At 37.8% G+C, this 21,240-nt stretch overlaps 1 protein-coding gene across 1 annotated transcript in view; it reads left to right on the forward strand.

Annotated features, from left to right (window-relative positions):
• Positions 1-21,240, forward strand: part of LOC122788015 (keratin, type 1 cytoskeletal 11) — a 68,716-nt gene that overhangs the window by 5,237 nt on the left and 42,239 nt on the right. Inside the window, exon 2 of the mRNA XM_044054939.1 lies at positions 15,732-15,814. Coding sequence (XP_043910874.1) covers positions 15,732-15,814 — 83 coding nt within the window. The remainder of the gene's footprint in view (positions 1-15,731; positions 15,815-21,240) is intronic.

The following is a 21,240-nucleotide window of genomic DNA, read 5'->3' on the forward strand; positions in this document are numbered from 1 at the left end:
ACTTTTTTCCAAAACAGAAGCTTATTCCTGTAGCATTTTAGTTGCTTATTTTGTTTCTTATAACATTTAGGTGTTTCAGATACAGAATAACTGTTTTATGCAACTATTACATAAAATATAGCAAATAATTTTGAACTAAAATCTCAGGACATTTGCCATTTTTACAATTTTTTTGCAGGACACAACTGCCCAAAGAGGGACTGTCCCTCGCAAAGTGGTACAGGTGGTAACCCTAACTCAAATGTACAGGGAACTCCTACCCAGAAATCCAGATAGGGTTAGAGGTATACACACACACACACACACACACACACACACACACACACACACACACACACACACACACACACACACAGTCACACACACACACACACACACACATACACACACACATACACACACGCGCACGCACGCTTTCCATGTGCAAACACCACCTTAAAATGGTCTGAATTTCATTTTGTTGATAACTGTTTAGTTGACTGCATTTGGTTAACTAAGCAGATGGTTAACAGATATATGAGACTGCACAGTTGTCTGGGCTGGGAATATGCCCTTTCTCCAATTTTGTGCATTCTCTGAATTAGTATAAATATATATCTAATGGTTTACTATTATAAATGTGATGTGAAATTTAAGTAACTGAATTTCAAAATGCAAAATCCACTTTTGTTGATTACAATGTTGAAAACTAATGTACGAATCCAGTATTAAGTTCGGAATGCATAATTCGACATTATTAACATCGGCCATAGTTGTAATCCTCTTACGCTCGTGGAAATGACGTAGTACATTTGATTTCCAGATTTTGAATTTCTGGTATAATATGCATGTGTTTTGGCTTTAGAATGGAGTAATGAGCATATGTTGCAATCGACTGGAAGTCTTTTGGTGATTTGGTACGTAACCGCTATGTGCAGAAATGTTAACCATCCTATTGCTTTAGTGTTGCTTTAATGTACCATACATAACATGTGTAATACACATTCCTTGAAAGTGTAAGTTAAAAAATAACAATAGCAACGTTTACTGGATATTTGCATTTAATTGTGTAGATGTGTAGAAGTGCTTTAAGCAGTATGAGTCCGATTGTGTATTGTTTAACAAGCGAAGCTTGTAAAATGTGATGGAAAGTAATGCATCTATATATGTCAATGGAGTTTACGCAGTACACAGTATACTTTCAAGTGGGATGTTGCAATAGCATTATTTGTAGTGGAATGCAGTCTTATACTAAAGAGTTGTAATTAAAATTATTTCTTGTAGGTGTCATTAGTAAGGATGTGTAATCATGATAAATGTACTGATTGTCCGGATACACTTGTTACACTCTGTAGTACAGCAATGTCCCAAAGAGGACGAAAAATGCTTATAATTGATAGCTACAATTATTATCTTGAAAAGTGTACTCGTTCAAGAAGGTATTGGTGCTGTGTTAGAAAGAATAGTGACAGATGCAAGGGACAATGTGTTATAGAGAGACAGTGGAGGGGGAACACTTGAAAAGAATTCATCACATTTTCATAGTCCACAAAAAGAATTCATCACATTTTCATAGTCCACAAAAAGAATAAATCCACTAACTTGCAAGCTAGTAATGCAAACTTTTTATTCCATAAAGCGCTTTTCATCTGGCTGGATAGCTAGACTTCTTCAGATGTAATTAAATATTCAAAACACAGTATATAGTATATAATAAATTTAATTGCATCTGAAGAAGTCTAGTTATCCAGCCAGCACTTTATGGAATAAAAAGTTTGCATTACTAGCTTGCAAGTTCGTGGATTTATTCTTTTTGTGGAGCAGTAGTCGGTTTGTTGCTGCTGTTTTTTCCACATTTTCATGGTCCACATGTACTTAAACATGAGGCGAGGAAAGTTTGAGAGGCCATTAAAAGACATGCTGAGCAAACTTTAGAAGACCCATGCAAAATAGTTGGTAAGGTTCTTGCGAGTACTTTCACAGTTGTGGTTAATATGTTACCCAACACAGATGCTCTAAAGCAACGTGTGCGATGAATTAAATGCAAAAATAGAGAGAAAGACATGTAAATTAGAGTCCTTAACATCTGCCATGCTTCCTATAAAAAATGGAGCATTTATTTTTTATCACACTAATATTAGCAGTAATTCAAATAATTCTGTTATTCTAACAACTGAAAGTAATCTACGGATGTTATGTACTTGTGAATTTTTGTTAGTATTCTCGTAGCAACACTTCCGGACACCACCATGGCAAATTCAATGCTATTAACTTTTTATTCCGTCATAAAAATCTAATTTATAAAACGGTAAAGCTTTATGTGAGCGCTTTTGGGTTATAGTAAAACCTTCTTCAGACAAATGGCTTTTCACATCTGAACAAACATTCAAATAGTTAAAACTTGGTGCCAAAATCCGCCTTAAAGAAATATTGACCATGTTATTATAAAATGTCAGTATATAAAAAACATTTCATTTCATTATTAGCATACTTATTTATCATATATATATATATATATATATATATATATATATATATATATATATATATATATATATATATATATATATATATATATATATATATATATGTCATGTTAAAAAATCTTAAATAAATTTCATAAGAAATATAAACATTAATAAAATAATATGCTTCATTATAAAATCTAGGTGTTGCATAAACATTTGTGTGCAAATAGTATTAATAATCGATGGTTTGTCCATTCATCTTCCTATAACTAATGCATTAATCTATAAATATATTTAATAAGCACTCTATAAATTCATAAATATAAAAATAAATACCATGAATGAATAAATATCCAATAATTAATAATAACTATAACAATCATAACATTTATATATGAAGCAATACTTAATATAGCTTCATAATAATATTTCATAATGAATGTCTGAATATATATACAAATATATGCATTGGCTCATAAAAGCATATAAATAAGTATATATAATCTTTATAATTTGTGTTTTAATGGTCTATCTCTCAGAAATGGTTTTATAGTTGTTCTGTCATTTTAACCTTTCCCTTTATCTGATTGCATGCGAATAATCCATCTGATTTCTTCCTGCTCTGTGAAGTTTTTAATATTACCTAATTTACTATTTTTTAAAATCATCTCTGTGACCATAAATTTAAATTTATGGTCCATCCCATTATTTAGCACATGTTCTGCTAGTGCACTGGTTTCATCTTCACAATTTATTGCATATATATGATCTCTCACCCTCTCTCTCAACGTCCTATTTGTCTTGCCTATATAGAAACTATTACATTTCTGGTAGCTCGCTAAATAGACTATGTCTCTTGTTTTACAATCAGCCTCCTGCTTAACGTAATATATTCTCTTTGTATCTGGATGTATAAATTTATCAGTCGCCATCATGTATGGACACTGATTACATCCTCTACATGGAAATGTCCCTTGTCTATTAGAAATAACTTTCATTTTATTTTTATTTTCATAGCATAATAACCTCTTCAAGGATTTATTATTACAATAACTATAACTGGGTTTAAGTCCCACTATATCTCGTATTTCTTCATTAGCATTCAATATAGCCCAATTCTTATCTACGATTTCCCTTATGTCCTGATTATTATTGGAGAAAGGAATACTCAGTCTAACTTTTGTTGGTAATTGTCTATTACCCTTATTCTCACTAATCAATGCATCATTTTTCTTATTATAATATGGTTTCCGTTTTCCATTTCTATCTATAACTAGAGGGTCTAAGAGAACATCACTTTCTCTATTGGAATAACCCCTGTCCAAAAATTCATTCCTTAATTTTTTCATAGTTTGAGCACATTTAGTGTCTTCACTTGTTAAATGTGATATTCTTCTCCCTTGATTTATCACAATGTTCTGAAATACATGTCCTGGATGCATACTTGTGCGATGAAGCAAATTATATTTTTCTACAGTTCTTCCTATATAATGCTGTAGTAAAGGCTCCATTTTCTCTAACAATATAGATATATAGATAAATATATGTGGAAAAGGGAAATCTTTGTACGCGAATCTCCATTCAATCCGTTCGAACTTTTAAATGTTCGATGTTATGGTCTTGGCCATATCGACATTTAAAAGTTCCATCTACTGAAAGGGACGCCATATATATATATATATATATATATATATATGTGTGTGTGTGTGTGTGTGTGTGTGTGTGTGTGCTACATTTATATATATATATATATATATATATATATATATATATATATATAAAACTTATATATCTACCACATGATTATTGAACCATTTAATGGAAAACGATGCTACTCAACTTTTGTTTGTTTTACAATTAACTCTATGCATACTATACCAATATTTGTATACAATGTCTCCATATCTAATTGCTGTTCTGTACTTTTTGTGTATAATTGTACTATGCTTTACAAATGTACCATTGGAGCTTTCCTCCTCGGGTCTCTACTGAAAATGGGCCACAAGCCCAGCTGGACAAACCCGTCAATAAATAATAAATGAATAAATAAATGTATATATATATATATATATATATATATATATATATATATATATATATATATATATATAGATGGGTCTACTTGAGTAGACTGAAAAGCCACTTATCTGAATGTCATTTAATTGAGATGACAGCAATGAAAAATTTATTTAATGAATGTTTACATAACAAGACTGGAAATTTAATCCGGGAAAGGAACCACTGATGAATATTCATTGGGTATACAGCATGTTAGCTTGAGGGGGGACTACTATTTCCTAATGCTAAAAAAGCAGGACTATTACTGAAAGTTTTTTTTTATGTTTTTGCAGGGGGATCAAGCCCCCCTTTACCACCCACTCCCCCCACACCCCCTGCAAATTAAATATACTAACTCAGAAATCGCAGTACATTGAGGAAAAGGGTAAATTTCTTGATAGGACAGACTTTTACATTTTTTTTTTTTTTTTACATTTGTTAACCAGGAAAGCCCAACTTGGAATAGAGACAATTTTCAGCAGAGGCCTGGGGAGAAATTATCCAGACACGTCTTTCTAACATGGGAGGAAACACAGGGAGGACTTGCAGACTTCACACAGATGGAATGCCAGCCGACAATCGAACTGGAGAACCTCTTGCTATGAGGCAACAATGCTACTACTGTGTCATCCATGTTGTTCTAAGTGTTTGTTGTTCTAAAACACTTACAAATTTGCTAGAATAACAGGATTTCTGTTAGATGGTGTTTTTTGAAGAGTATGTTGTCCAAAACTGAAATATATGTCATTATTTAGTAAGTAATCCTCAGTGAGTTGGCAGAAAACTGCAAATTTTATGAGGAACAAACCAAAAATATGAGGCAAAAATCTGGACACCTGAGAAATATGTGGCAACAAAATCAGGAGAGCACTCTAAGCTCAATTGATACAGCTTCAAATAATAAGAATAAAAAACATACTGTAGAGACAAAACATTATAACTGTAATGTTCCAATATGCAACTTTAAGTAGTGTCTGTTGGCTCTTTCAGTCCTAGTATTCACTTGACTGCAACAAAGTAGTCCCATGCCTTACAATCTTTGTTAGAGAGATAACAGTAAAAATGCACTACCGACATAACTGCTACAACATTGGTAGTTAAAAACAAAACATTAAAGCAGTAGTAGAGACATAGTAACACAAGACAGGACTAATGTATGCATGATGTCACTGTTAAATCTGCATGGCAGTCAGTCATGGATCATTTTCATAAGACACCATGGTCGTATGGCCTGTCTACTGTTCTACAACAATGACACTAAGTCCTAGTTTTTCCGAATGCATTTAATTTCAACTGCCAGCATGGTTCTTTTTTCTCCAACATACCACTGACGTCCCCTTCAAGCTCATTCATCTCCACACAGTCTAGCATGATAAATTTAAAACTAGAATGTCTGGGTTGTTCTATTAAGGGTTTGGATAAGCTGTTCCTCTGACATTTACATCTGATGTCAGAAAGATGACCTTAAATCCTTCTTTTCAGTTTATTCATAGTCTTACCAATATAAAATGCAGGGCAGTCATTACACATGGCCCTATATACAACTTTTTTAGCATTACAGTTACAACCTGCTGAAGATTTCACCATGTTTTTAAGATGTCAACAGTCATGATGGTGGTACACTAAATACATTCCTTTTGTCATTCTGTGCTTGACTTGTGTTTTTGAGCTGCACCTTCCTTCTGGATTTAATGTTTTTAAGATAGGGACACTCAAATGAGTTACACTCAATCAAGTACTCATAGAAAGTGCAGTCAGGTGGCCCACAGATTTTACTGCTCGTGTCATCCTGGTGTTCCTTATTGTTCTCTTTCACATAGCTACCTATGCTTCTGCTTTTTTATATACAAAAGTAAGGTGATCACCTAAAACCTTTACAAGCTTTGATGATTGTCAGTGAGAATGGCCCACTTCTCCTTAATAAAAGTAAGCAAAGTCTTTTGGCTTTTCCCAGTTAGGGGTCACCACAGTGGATCACTGGTTTTCAGCTTGATTGGCAATGGTGTTTTTATGGTGTCAAGTTGCCAGCCCAGTGCCCAGTCTTCACAGAAGGCACACAGACAGATAGACAGATAGACACACACACACACACACACACACACACACACACACACACACACACACACACACACACACACACACACACACCTACCTGCATATCTTTAAATCTCACTTGACCATAAGGAGGACATGCAGACTCCACACAGAAGGTGTTCTAGCCGATAATCAAGCTGAAGAACCTCTTGCTGTGAAGCAACAGTGCTAACCATTGCACCACCACGGCCATGCCCACTTCTCCTTAATAATGGCTTTAATTATATGAAAATATCAGGTGTGAGTTACAATGCAACTGCCCTTACTTTTCTGTTCTTTTGGGACAGGGTGGCCTCATTGCATATTTCTATCAAAAGGCCTATTCCACATGGGGTCATTGTTAGGTTTAGAATCTCTAATCAGATCCAGGGTCATATGCAACATGTTTGATTCATATTCTATGATTAAGAAATAATTTTCAAGATCATTCATACTTTTGAGAAATGGAGTCAAATCTGTGTTAATGCATGCTAATCTGCAGTATTGTGATTTTATTACATTGTGCTTAGTTCTTACTGGATGCATACTGTCTCTGTGAAGTAAGTAGTTCACCCTTGTTGGTTTCCTGTATAAGACACTAATTAATTTTCCTCTATCTTTATCAATACTGACAGTCATATCAAGGAAGTGCACTGACTCTGAGTTGATGGAAGTGGTAAATTTCAGGAAGAAGGTGGAGTTATTGATGTAATGGATAAACTCAGTGAGTTTAGATTTCTCACCTTGCCAAACTATTACTACATCATCAATAAAGTGAAGGTAGATTATAGATTCATAGTTAGGTACTAGGCTATTGGCCCAAGAGCCCATACAAGCCTAGCCAAAAAGGTACCCTGGCTTTCTCCACCCAAGAAAATTATTTTCCTGTGCCCCTATCGAGCAGAGCCACAGAGGTGATCCCCAGGGTGAATTTCCTATTTCCCATCCAATCATCAAGATTTTTCTTGAAGAGTGCTAATGAGGAGCTTTGTTTGATATAGATAGGTAGTTTGTTCCAGAGTATGGGAAGTCTCTGGGACAGGAATCTATCCCTCCAGCATGTTCTGTTTATTGTGGTGACAAGGTTTATGTCCCTAGAGCATGTAGCTAAGAGGGATTAGGATTTCTTTAAGTGGAGCATGTCCAACAGCTCTGGGTTTGACATAGCTTTGTATGTTAGGCAGAGATCACCTCTGAGTAGGCAATATGCGACAGAGTAAAGCTGTTTGAGACGGTCTGCATAGGGCATCTGTTTGAGGCCAGTAATCCTCTTTGTGAGTTATTTCTTCTGCCTTTCCAGTTGTTGTAGATGTCTTGTGAGGTACATACCAAAAGGGGTGCTGTACTCTATAATGGGTCTAATGAGTGACGAGTAGAGGGGAACAATGACCTCTTTTTTCCTGGATGAGAAACCTTTTGTGATGAGGTGTGCCATGTAGAAGGATTTCCTGACTACTGCGGTGATGTGATTATCAAAGGAGAGACTACTGTCCACCTGTGTCCCAAGGTCTCTTATCACACTTTCAGTGTTAATTAGACTACCACCTACGTGGTAGCTCATGGGTACAGAGTTTTTACCAAAGGAGATGACAATGCACTTTTTGGCATTGAGCTTGAGGCCATGGCTTTGACACCAGGCATCTGTCTCAGTGAGGCCCTTTTGTAGGATGTCCACATTGTTAGGCATTTCAGTTATGGCTCCTAGTTTGCAGTCATCTGTGAACTTCATTAGCCAAAGACCTTCTGTGTTAGCCTGTACTTCAGAAAAGTAGATACCAAACAGGAGAGGACCCAGGACTGAACCCTGTGGTACTCCACTTGTCACTAGTCTGAAGTTAGAGTCTGCTACTTTCACAGTGTGGGTTCTGTCAGTGAGCCAGTTGGCAACCCATCTTGTGACATAGGGATTTATACCTAGTTTGGTGAGTTTATCTATAATTCCAGAGTGGGGAATGGTGTCAAAAGCGTTGGCGAGATCTAGATAGGCTGTATGAACCACCTTACCCTTGTCTACGGCTATGCTGACTGCTTCAAAGAAGTCTATCAGGTTTATGAGACATGATCTGTTTTTTACAAACCCAAACTGGGTGGGGTCCAGGGTTTGGAGATTACAAAAATTCCATGATGATACGTTCCATGGCCTTGCAGACCAGGCTTATTAGGCTAATGGGGCGGTAGTTCCCAGGGTCAGTGGTGGTTCCCCCTTTGTGGACTGGGATAACCGTCGCTGTGCACCATTCAGTGGGCACAAAGCCTGAGGTGAGGCTATGATTGAACATGGTACTTAGGTGGGGTGACGGTTCATTCTGTAGTTCATGCAGAATGCAGCCTGGGATGTTGTCAGGCCTCATGTATGCTGTGTTCTTGGCTTTGGAGAGTGTGGTTTTTACCTGTGCAGCCATGATTACAGGAACTTTGCATTCTTCCGGTATAGAGATGGGCCCTTCAGGGGGGTGAGAGGAGGGTAAAGTTAGCACTGAACCTATCTGCCAGGATGTTGGCAGTAGCAGGTGGGTCTGTATATTTAGTGCCATTGTGCTGTAACTCAGAGCAGATAGATGATCATATAACTCCGGTATTCACTTTGCAGTACAAATTCTTCCCTTCACTTTCCTAAGGCTACATTGGCCAGGCTAGGGACCATAGCCGCACCCATGGCTATCCCTCTCCTCTGTATGTAAGCCTGGTCATTGAAACTAGAAAAAAACTGTAACTCAACATCAATTTTATTAACTTTCTCAAATGTTCAGTTTTGCCCTTGTGTAGCATTGTTACTTCTGCTATAAGCCTCTGTAGCTGCTTTAATAAAGTGCATGTGTGTTATCACAGTGTATAGGGCTTCAATGTCAGTAGTTACCAATATGCTTTGTTTATTCACGTACTGTTCTTTTATTTTTCTTAAAAAATCAAGTAAATCTAAAATAAAAGATGAGTTCTTTTCAACAAGAGGCTGAAGAGTAAAATCACTTGAATAATATGTCTGTAAAGTGGATCTTCCCTATTCTTATGGGGTTTGAAATCCCCCCCCCGCAAAAAAAAAAAAACAAGGTAACTTAGCATGAGGAGTGCTCAATTACTCAAAAAAGTTTTCACTAATAGGTACTTCATTAAGTATTGTGGTTATCTTATCTTTATATTCTATATATATATAGTTTTAACTTCCTCAAAGGAATGTTTAGAATAAAACTCAGGTGTGTTTAGCATGTTCTCTATTTTCATTATATAACTGATAGTATCTGTAATAAGTTCTGTAACAAGTATGCCCTCACCTTTGTCAGCATTCATAATATGACTAGTTCTATCTTTGCTCAAATTCAAGTGCTAATACCTCATCCTGTGAAATATTATAAAACTTTCATTTTGGTGGTTTTTGAGAGCCTTTCTTATGTCGAGCTCGCATTTTGTCTCGAACGCTGCAAGTGTGCAATGCAGTTGCGGGCAAAAACTACTGCGTCTTTTAATTTTTTTTGTCAATGGGTTTATCTTCTTCCATGTTATTTTTCTCATGAAATAAAAGTTCAAATGCAACTTTTTCACATACATTTTTAAATCAGTGATAATCTGTGTCTCTTCACTCCTCCTTGAGGTATGAATCTAAGTCCTCTGTTAAGCACTTTTTCTTCAAGTGCTGCCAGTGGTTCCTTTGAATGACTCCAGATCCTGGGAGCTAATTCCATCTGCAGGCTCATGGCCCTTATGGGTAGAAGTTGTTGTTTCTCGTGTACTTCAACTCTCTTGTCCCTGTCCACTGCTTCCTTCTCCAGTTGTTCTGTTCTTCCCTCCTTAGCTTCAAATGGTAATTTGCTTCTTCCCTCTGGAATCTCAGTTGGTTGTATCTCTGGTTGTAGTTGTAATTGTTGTGATAATAACTCCTGTTTATGTGTACTGGGCTCTGGTGATATGAGTCTTGGGAGTTGTATTGTATCTGGGTAGGATTCCCGTGTTCTCTTATGTTCATCTGTGGGGCCTGAGGTGTACTGGATGCCGTTGGTCAGTCATCCATTTGGCCATCCTTCATTTGTCTCTCTGGTCCTGTGAATGTGCTCATGTAAAAATCCTGTTCATTCAAGGGCCCTTATGATGAAATAACACCCCTCATTAGCTTTACTAGCTTGAACATTCAGACTGTTGTTGCCAATATTATTGCAAATGTAATTATTGTTGGCATTACTGGCAACATAATTATTGTTATTGGTATTATTGGTAATATCTGCAGGTGTCTGTGTTACCCTCTTGTTGGGTCTCCTATTAAAATGTCTCCTGCAGTTCTGCTGTCCATTTCCACCTCCCTTTCTGGATCTATGCTTCGTGAGATGCTGTGGATCATTTTTGTCCATTTGTTCTCTGTTCATTTTCTGAATCTTTCTCTCTTGGATGGACTTCTGATAATTGTGAATCTTGTCTGCCACATTCTGGAATTTCTGTTTGTGATCTGCCTTCTGCTTACATTCAGTCTCAACAGTCTCAATTATTTCCTTAGTGGTGTCCTATTTTTCTTTGTTGTGTTTGATAAACAAGTCTACTAGTTTAAAACTAGTTTCCTCAAGAATGCCAGTCCATTCCTGTGCTAGTTCTTCACGCACATTGTTCCACATTAACTTATCAAGTCTCAGTTCCCTAGTAATCTTCCTTTATCTGTACTCTGGTCCAAATATAGTTGCTCCCAAAATAGAGCTTGCAGCAGTTTAAGTTGATTTTCTAACTTTGTAAAATTATCAGAGTGCATGTTCACATTATTACTTTGTAGTAATGTTGGGGTACTGAGCTTCATTGTCCCAAAGTGGTACAGTCATTAGATCTTGAAGCTGTGTATTCTTCATACTGAGAAAGGTCAACAAAGTGAATTCCTAATGCCAGAGCGAATCCTTGGGCACAAAACCAAAGATTACAGACATAACAAAATGAGCAAGCACATGAATCTGTCTAGTTCCAACCTCACCACCACAAGTGTTAAGGAAAAGATAAAAAAACAGAGAAACTAGTGATCTTAAGAGTGTGTTGATGAGCTCAGTGACAATAATTTCCAAAAATCATAAAACACAGGTAGTGTTCCAAAGCAACAAAACTTTGTCACATCTATCCATATCCGTATGTATAATTAGGAAGTCACTATTCTAACATTATTACTAATTTATTTCCATGTTGTTGCCATCATCGAGTTCTAGACTAGAGCTCATTAAAGCAGTTTCTGTGACAGCAGCAACGTTTAACTTTATGTGCATTTACTACAGAAGACTTCATTAGATTTAAGGCCAGTTATCATGAAACTAAAGTATACATATCCATACTGCTGACATCCTGCTATTCAGCACATAAAACCAGATGTACTCTTTTAAAATAATAAACTCATGTGTGTTTGACAACGAAAAACAGAAGTAATTTCAGAGGTTTAACAAAGGTAAATAAAAAAAGACTTTAATTCATAAAATCTTTAGTACTAAGCAAGTGCAAAGCAAGGCCACCTTGCATGGTATTACATAGGTAAAAGCCTAGTGTAATGTAGTAACTGAGCAACACATTTGTTATTCGGTATTTCAGGCCCTGTACAAGTGTATCACTTTGTAAGCATCATCTATTTCAGTTAGGTCCATTTGTATAATAGAGAGCTGTACCACTTTAGAAGATGCATAGTATTGTAATTTATAAGTCAGTACTAGACACCCTCTGAATCTGAAGAAGTTGTCAATACTGAGAATGAAGGAGTTAACCATGTTTTAATAACGTTCCTAAACATTACATATGTATTGGTTTGTTGTTTTTACGTTCATTTCTATCACTTTTAACACAAATGGCTTTTAAAGTACTTAGCACAGCTCTGAAGAGAAAAGCATATTTAACTCAATGGGTGGTTAGGAGTATACCATGCTACTCTGCTAACTGAACATAACAGGATAGTACCTGCAGTTCATTACTTTATCATTATTGTCTTCTCTTTAAAGTGACCATCCATGGTTCTTCCAAATGCTTGTAGAGCTAATTCATACAAAATTAGGAAACCATTTACAAATACTCTATGGTTACTAAAAATAAATGAATTGCATAACTCCTGCTGAATGTAGAAGTCTTATACCGAACATTGAAAGGCTTCCCGATGGGAAGCATTAATTATAAAGTGTAAGCATGGTGTAATTACATGACTGTATGGGTAGGCATTAAGTAGGGTTGGTTGTCATATTTGTGTAGCTGTAAAGAAAGTAGCATACTATAAACATGTAGCATTAAGGTTATTAAAAAGCTGTCACTTATTGTTTGATTTTTGGCAAGCCTAAGTTGCAACATTTGTAATTAGGAGTTTAAGTATATTGCCACTTCTGGTTAAAACCTCGACTATTTGATCTAGGGAGTTAATACTGATAAAACTGATGAATAACTAGGCACTATTTATTGTTTGTTACATTCGATTTCTAGCTACGGGATGACTGTTAGTCACCAATAAAAAGTAGACTGGAATTAATAGTTAATGTAACTTATTGTTATTGTTTCAACATTTCTTAGCAAACTAATATAAATCAGTTTTTTAAAATAAATGATAGCAGGGCAAAATGAATACTGACTATGGTCATTAGCAACTGCCCATAAAGCAAAACCTACTTTATAGACACATCACCTCTGTTTTAATAAAAACAACCAATACTTCCATATTTTGCAATTCTACAAATGTAGTATGTTTTTACAATCCAGTTATGTATATATTCATACAGTATGGTTTTACAAAAAATAAATAAATAATTAAAAAAAACAAACAAAAAACAAAACGAAAAGCAAAATCCCATTTCTTGAAAAGAATTAAAGTGGATCATAATGGAATCTGGGTTGGCTTCTTAGATATTTAGATTTATACAATATCTTGCACTGTAGGTTTAAGGAATGTTTTTTATGTCTTGAAAATCACCACTTACGCTCTCTAACGCTATAGCACAAGCTTTTACATGCAGTTCAGTAACACACTACAACTTGGAGTGTATAACTCATACTTTATAAATAGTGGGGGGTATTGTTTCATCATAACAGCCCAAGCAAACTAATCAAACTATAGACGTCTGTAAATATATGAATTGCCCACAAACCTGCTGCGATGTTTTACTGTTAAATAAATAATGACATTATTTAAAAAAGAGCATTGTATCTTTTTAAATAACATAACTGTATAAAGTATTCCCTATACTGGTTACAACTCTATAAATTACTATAGTTCTTAGTGATGTATTGCACATATGGTCATATGCATGCCGCTCGACATAATGACACATGGACAGTACGTGGGTATTGTATTGTCCCTGTAACTGTAAACATGGCAGCTGAAAGTGAAATATGATGCAATGTTTAAACATCCAGAGCTGGCATATTATGAAAGAAGATTTGGAAAACATAAAACATAAAAAGTAGTTTTGTAACGTGCAATAGTGCCAAATGATGGTTGAAAAAAAAAAAGATCATAACGTTATCCTATTACCTTACACAGGTCATTGACAGTGACTTATATATCTAATGGATAGTTTGATACAAAATCTTGTTTTTTTCTGCAAAAGCAAAATCACTGTTTTACTTGAGGCTACCAAAGATACATAATGAATCACCGCAATTCTCATAAACTCTATAAAACCATTATCATTTAACATAGAAACTATTCCTTTTTTTGGGGGGGGGGATCTTGTTACACATGCTATACAATAGTCTTGGTAAAGGAGGAAAACTGAAACAATCAAATCACCAGAAAATGCTAACTCCATCTTTGGTAAAATTGAATCAACAGTGGAAAGAAATGTCAGCTAACAGAGTCTTGAATAGATTTGAATTAATTTCCATTGCTCAACCAGATGGATGCTAAAACAACTGCTTATGTACAATATAACACTTTTCCAATGACATGAAAAAACAGTAACAGTCAAATATACAGGTCTATATCACATTATCAGATGATGAAAAAAGCAAACTCTCTTTCATTAATCTGGTAATGTCAAAAGAAGAAAAAAGTGAAGTCATGGAACATTGATTTTTTTCCCAGGGAAAAAAATCGGTGGACCATCTTCAGAACTTTGCCATTTCCTCCACTATGGTGCGATGATTGCGATCTTGGAGTTGGTATATTTACGTAGGGGCGTGTAGGGGACAAAGCCCCCTACTTCATTTTGTTTTTAAACTTTTTTTTTTTTTTTGCGGAGCAGCACATTTTTTCCATGGGAAAAAATTTGCTGTTCCATGCATTCACTTTTTTTGTTATTTCGATATTATTGGTTCGATGAAAGAGCATTGGCTCTTTTAAATGTGTGATAATATGATATAGATACAACTATACGCGTGCACGCGCACACACACACACACACACACACACACACACACACACACACACACACACACACACACACCAAAAATAATACAGATTTCTTAAAAAGCTGCTTCTGTGGTATAAACTGAACATTGTCAGCATAGCATGAGTGCTTAAATAAATACAAAGAGGGTTATTATGCAGAATTGAAGTGAAAAAAGTGAACTGAAATTAAATAAAGAATTTCTATTATGCAGAAATCTCAAAGTGATAGTCCAGAATAGGAAGGTAATACCATCCGAGGAATTAGTGCAGTGATTGGACTCCTTTAATGAGTTCATCATGGACTTGGCAACAGACATTGAGAACAGAGTAGACTTCTTTCTAGGCTGCACAAATGTAACAGCAATGACAGTGGTAGGAATTCAGACTGAAGGCATATGTGAAGATATCTGAAGCAGCTGATAGATGGCTACAAAATGAAGTGCAGAAAAATACAAATTATCTCACCCCGGGACAGAACAGAGCACTGGAGCGTCCCACTGAAATCAAACAGGCACAAAAAAGTCAAGGAATTGTGTCAGTTCGTGTGTTTAACTCCTGTCACTTCTTAAAAAAAAAATCACACTTTAAACTTAGAAAAGGGGTAATCAGATTTAAAGAGAAATACCTTCAAAGTTCTTTATGTATCTGAATAACTTCACATGGAACTGCACAGACCTAACAAGAACAATTCATGCATTACATATATGCATGTATATCTAGCTAATGTGTACCAAAGGGCCATATTTATTCTTTAAAGTTGTTACTAAAAGCTGTGAACGTATTTCAAAAAGTTGCAGTACTGTGCACAACTAAACTTATTATGTATTCATTCTGATTTGCAGGTGAATGCTGGAAATATGGAAAATGCCAAGATCCTTCTGAAGATTGACAATGCAAAGCTTGCTGCTGATGACTTCAGACAAAAGTAAGTTGTTTTATGTGATGCAATGCCATTTTAGTTTTGTATGGAACAGAACTAAATGATATCTTAAGACATCCACTTTTTAATGTATTTTGACTTTCCTACTGTTTATTTCCTGACACATTAGTTCAGGGTATATCTGTCTGTAATTGAAATAAGTCTAATTGGTAATCATTCTACAACTTGGTCTAAAATGTAAAATAAACAGGTACATGCATACAGACATCCATACATAACTACTTCAACAAACAGACAAACAAGTAAATAAATATAAATAAATACATATGTACATACATACATACATACAGACAGAGATTCTGTGCAAATCTGCTGGGGCCCTTTAACAGAAGTCAGTGACTTGTTTAACATTTTGTGTTCCCTTCAAGTCACTAACCAGGGCCATCATTTGTTCCTGTTTTACAGAAATGTAGTGTGATGGTTCTGTTGGAATGTTGCTATTAACTTGCAACAAATATGATGTTTCAGTAAAAGAACAGACAACATGCAAGCAAGCCAATGACTAGTCTGAAAACTTGAAGTAAATAAATGTTTAAGAAGAGCATGAATTTGCAGTTTTATTAAACAAGTAGTACTTGATTATATCACAGTCTCTAAGCCTTTAACAAATGTTAATGGAAAAGATCAGCATCTTGGCAGCCAGGTCTGGAAGCTGCTTATACTTAATAAAACAAATCACAGATTTTGACTCCTAGACTGAAATATACAGTTGAACTTTGCAAGCCCTTATTTTTTGTCATGATTTTTTTCCATGCAATCCATTCATTTATGTTTATCAGTGAACTTTCTGGCCTCTGGTAACAAAACACATGCAACTACAACACCTGTTTCTATGCTCTGTTTCTCCTTCCATAGTTTCTAGAATCTCTGGTAGGTTCCAGATTCAGGGAACACTTTAATAAAGATGGTATATTTTGGGAAGAGTTGTCGAGTTTTACAGCAGGTCACAGTATGACTACTGTTGAGTTGGTCAAACATTTGGTTGTAGCTTCTCAGTTAATGTTTAACAAATTGCAAAAGTATTTCTGCACTAAAATTTGCTTAGCTTATTTGTTTCCTACTCAATATGAAAATGTGAAGAAAACTTCTTTGCAACCACACCTTTAAGAATTAGTGCCCTTCAAAGCTTTCTTTAGGGCACTACAGTTTTTACAGCCGCTAACATTTACATTACCTCCTTCTCTACTGATGCGAGTAAAGACCGCATAACTATAGTTGTAGAGCAAACTGCTATAGTAATTGATAGGTCCTCACAGGGAAATGTTTTATAGACAATATGCAAAATGGAGTGGGGCTTTTTGGCACTTCTACCATATGTTCAGACAGCTGTGTTACATTTCTATTTTCTCCCCTTATAATTGATACTGTACATTCTTTAAACATGTGGAAATCATGAAAAGGGACTTGAATTTAGGCACAGTCAATGCAACTCATCTCTGTTAGGATCATGTAGAAAGAGAGCAAATCTCTCAACCTCACGTTAAAAATCTGGACAATGGTTCTTGAAAAGTTGATAAATTTGGCCAAGAATCTGAACAGCTAATTAAACAACATTTGCATATTCTGCAGTATAACTCTTACATGCAATAGGATTGTGGGACACCAACACTCAGAAACACAAGTTTAAAAAGTTAAAAAACAGAAGTGGAAAGTGGCATAAAATATAACCAGAATGATCATGTTTTAATTTGAACTTCTTTATACTAATTGCCTCACCTACAGACTCTATAGGGAGTAGATGAACCCAGTTACGCACAAATGCATTTTGTTTCAAAACATTATGAAAAGCACACAGTCCAACTACTTACCATACTTGGATTAACAAGTACCCAGTTTGTTATACACACAGTATTTGTATACAAAAGGATATTTTGCTTTTTTTGTCTCCATTGAAAGCTTGCCACTTCTCTCTTTATTTCAAACTTCCATATGGTGTATTCCGAGTATTGTCCACCTACTCTACAAGGCAAAATTTTCACAACAATATACCAATGCCATCTGTTTTTCCATAGATTGTTCCATTTATCTTGCTATATTTCTGCATATAAGATATTCCTTCTAGTTCCTCTCAAAACATGTTCCCTTTTTATTTTGTTTATTCAACACTTTACTGAGTATGTGAGACCCTCTTTAACCATGACTCATGTTAAAGGCACAGTACAAATTTAAAGCAGTGCAACTTGTTTAGTCACTTCATCTAAAGTGAATGCTTTTTTCTGGTTCATATTTAAAACGTGATTATAGACTTATTTTGTCTGTGTATCACAGATTTCTTTCCTGAAAGCACAACTGTACAAAATGTGTTATAATTAAAAAGAAGTCACCAGCAAGGGATTAATAATTTATTTTTTTCTGGCTGCATTTTCAAAGACACACACAAACACATACTCACACATCCACACAATGCACACACATATCGACGCACGCAGACATTTTACACACAGGCATGCACATATACGGACACTACTTAAAAATCAAATATGAAATGACAAACATCATCAAGAACAGAAAAAAAAATTGCATAATAGTCTTAATGTGAGTACATCTGTATGCTGCATTTTTACTCCTGATCTTAATGTTGCATTGTCAGTCAGAAATTTTGTTTTAGAACACTATCAACAAGGCTTCACTTTTGTGTTCTAGTTTCCTTCTTCTGCTCCCCTGAGTCAGCTTTGGAGAACTGGAAAATCCTTAGAATATAGCCAAATGATAACTAGTGAAACAGATTCTGGAATCAACCTTAAATTAAAAAAAAAGAGTACCATAATGTTATCAACTTTTCTGCATGCTTGACTGCTTGTGCTTGCTTCACTCACCTTGTAATTCAATAAGAAGGCATGTCCGTGCCTCTAGTTGCATCATCACATCAGTAATGATGACAGCATGGAAAGAGCTTTGAGGCCGGGAAATTTCCTCCCAACAATCCCCCACCCTTGGGGGCATTGGGTAACCAGGGGAGGAAAAGGGTTCCCCTTTCCCAATGGTTTGAACCAAGCAAAGGCCCTTGGGTTTTCTTAGATAAAAGGGAAATTGGGAGATGGGAAGAATAAGAACCTTGTTGAAGGAGAACATAAACCTGGATTGAGAAACCCTGTGGAACCTGGGGCTTGGTTATGAGTGAAATTTGGCCCGTAAATTGACCTTGGCAGGAAAAAGACCAATTGAGTTTTTGTCCTATAATTTTGCCAAGGGGCCCGATTTGCCAATAATGAACCGGGGAAACACCCAAAGGGGGCTTTGATTTTCCCCAAGAGATCCTTGGTTCGGATTTAAAAAACCACGGAATCCAAACCTGGACCCCCGGAAAATTGTGAACCCGGGGTTGGAGCCAAAAGGGCGACCTTTGGAAACGTCTCCGGCTAAGCGCTATTTTGGCGCGAGTCGAATTTAAAGGCTTGAGGTCTGGGAACACCAAAAAAAAGGGGGAAGGGTTTGAAGTAATTGAATTTGGATCTAGGATTTTGCCCAGAAATTGGTCAGGCCCGGTTTTGGCCTAAAAGACCAGGATTTCTGATCACTGGCTGTGGGGACCGGGAAACCCCTTTTTAGCCTAAACTTTGGCTGCATTCCTTTGAGGGTGGGGTCGGGATTTTGGCGGGGTTTATGGGGGGAACCCGCAATATCGAAGCACCATCTGCCAAATTTTTCCCGGTTTAGGGTGGCAACCCCAGGGTACCAGGCCCCCTTTTGGGAGGGGGAGGTGAAAGGACTGTCGGGCCCGGATTGCGCCCTCGGCCCGGGGTTCCCAAATTTCCCCCTCTCCTGGGGGACTCCTGGCTGTTGGGGAAAATTAAATTGAAAATCCCCTTTTAACCTGGTAGGCCGAAGGGAGTGGGCCTAGGAGATAGTTCCCCTTGCCAGGGAGGTTTCCCCTTTGGGGAACAAGAGGCCCAAAGGGGGCCAAAGGGAAACCTTGGGCCTCCGAATGAAAGGGCCGGCTTGCCGGAACCGCCTGTGCCGCTCAAAACCCGCTTATGGTGGCGAAGTTGAAATTGCGGAAGCAACTGGCCCCGGGGGGCGCTGCTGGAGGTTCCCCGGGGCCTGAAACCCGCGGGGGAAAAAAAGGGTGAAAAATTCGAGCCTGGGGAAGGCCGGGTACCCCCCCAGACTCCTTTTGGGAAAGGATGGGGAGAGCCTCCGCAGTGGGCCAGGACCCCAGGAACCACCCTTTTGAAGGCCCCCGGGGCGAAAAATTTTTGGAGGGTTTCCCGGGATGGATTTCCCCCACAATCCAGTCGGGGAGACCAGGGGGGGCAAACCCCAAGGCCAGGCCTGTAGAAAGGGGGTTTGGAACCGCCCCTTTTGGTTTGAGGTCCAAAAATGTGAAAGGGACATTCCGGAAATTTGGGGGCCCCTCCCACACCCAAACCGGCCTGTAGACCGGGACCCCGTGCCTTGCCACCCCTTTTGGGGTTCCAAAGTAAAACCCTTTTGGGGGGAAACCCCTGGGGAAAGGCCAGGGGCGTACGGCCCAAACCCCCCACCCAAAGGTGCGGGTAAAGGGGAGGGGGGGGCCCCCGGCACCCCAGGCCTCTGAAACGACCCCAAAAGGGGAAACCCCCGGTAAACGCAAGCCCGCAAGCCCCGAGAGGCCCAAGCCCAGCCCAACCAAACCCGGGCCGCGAAAGCCGGAACGGCCCAGGCCTTGGGGTTAAGGTCGGACCAACCGATCCCCCGGCCAGGGAACCTCCGGGGGAAAGCAGTCGGGGGAACAAGGGGGCTGCACCCGGCCCCAGCCAAGGGCCGGAACCAAAGGAAGAGGGGACTGGAAAGGGGCACCCTTTTTATGGGCCGCACCCCAGGAGGGAAAAGGGGTCGAAGCCTCCCCCCGGGCAGGGGCCGGCCGAAAAATTTCCCGCGCGAGGAAACTCCACGGCCGAGCCCGGCGGGGGAAGGTGGACGCGGTCGCCCCTTCGGCCCCAGGGAGCCAGGGCCCGGGCGACCCCATGGGCCGGAAAACGAGCCATCGGAACCGTACTTGGGCCCGAAGTTTGGAGCCGGGCCTCCGGTCTTTGGAGCCGCCCCGGACGGGAGCCAACTTTTGGCCCCGGACGAAGGAAGGGCTCTCAAGGGGTAAAACCTTGAGAAAAATTTTTCCTCGGGCCCTTGAGGAAAAGGGAAAGCTGGCCGCATTTTTTGGGCCCAACAAACCACAGGTTTAGAAAACTTAAAAATTTAACTTGGGCCCCGGGGGGAGACTTTGGTCAAATCCTGATCGCAGGAAAGTAAAATTTTATGAAAGACAGTAAAATAAAAACTTTCTTAAAAAACCTAATAAATTTGAAAATATTGAGACCCTTAGGAATAAAATCAAGCCCTGAATGGAGAAAAAACAAACTTCATCAAAAACATCCAACCCAAAATTAAAAATTTAGGAAAACCTTTTTAAAAAACAAAAAAAACCGAAAAAA

This window comes from Protopterus annectens, chromosome 13.part0, assembly GCF_019279795.1.
Source record: "Protopterus annectens isolate FY-2018-M chromosome 13.part0, PAN1.0, whole genome shotgun sequence".
Taxonomy (NCBI): Eukaryota; Metazoa; Chordata; order Ceratodontiformes; family Protopteridae; genus Protopterus; species Protopterus annectens.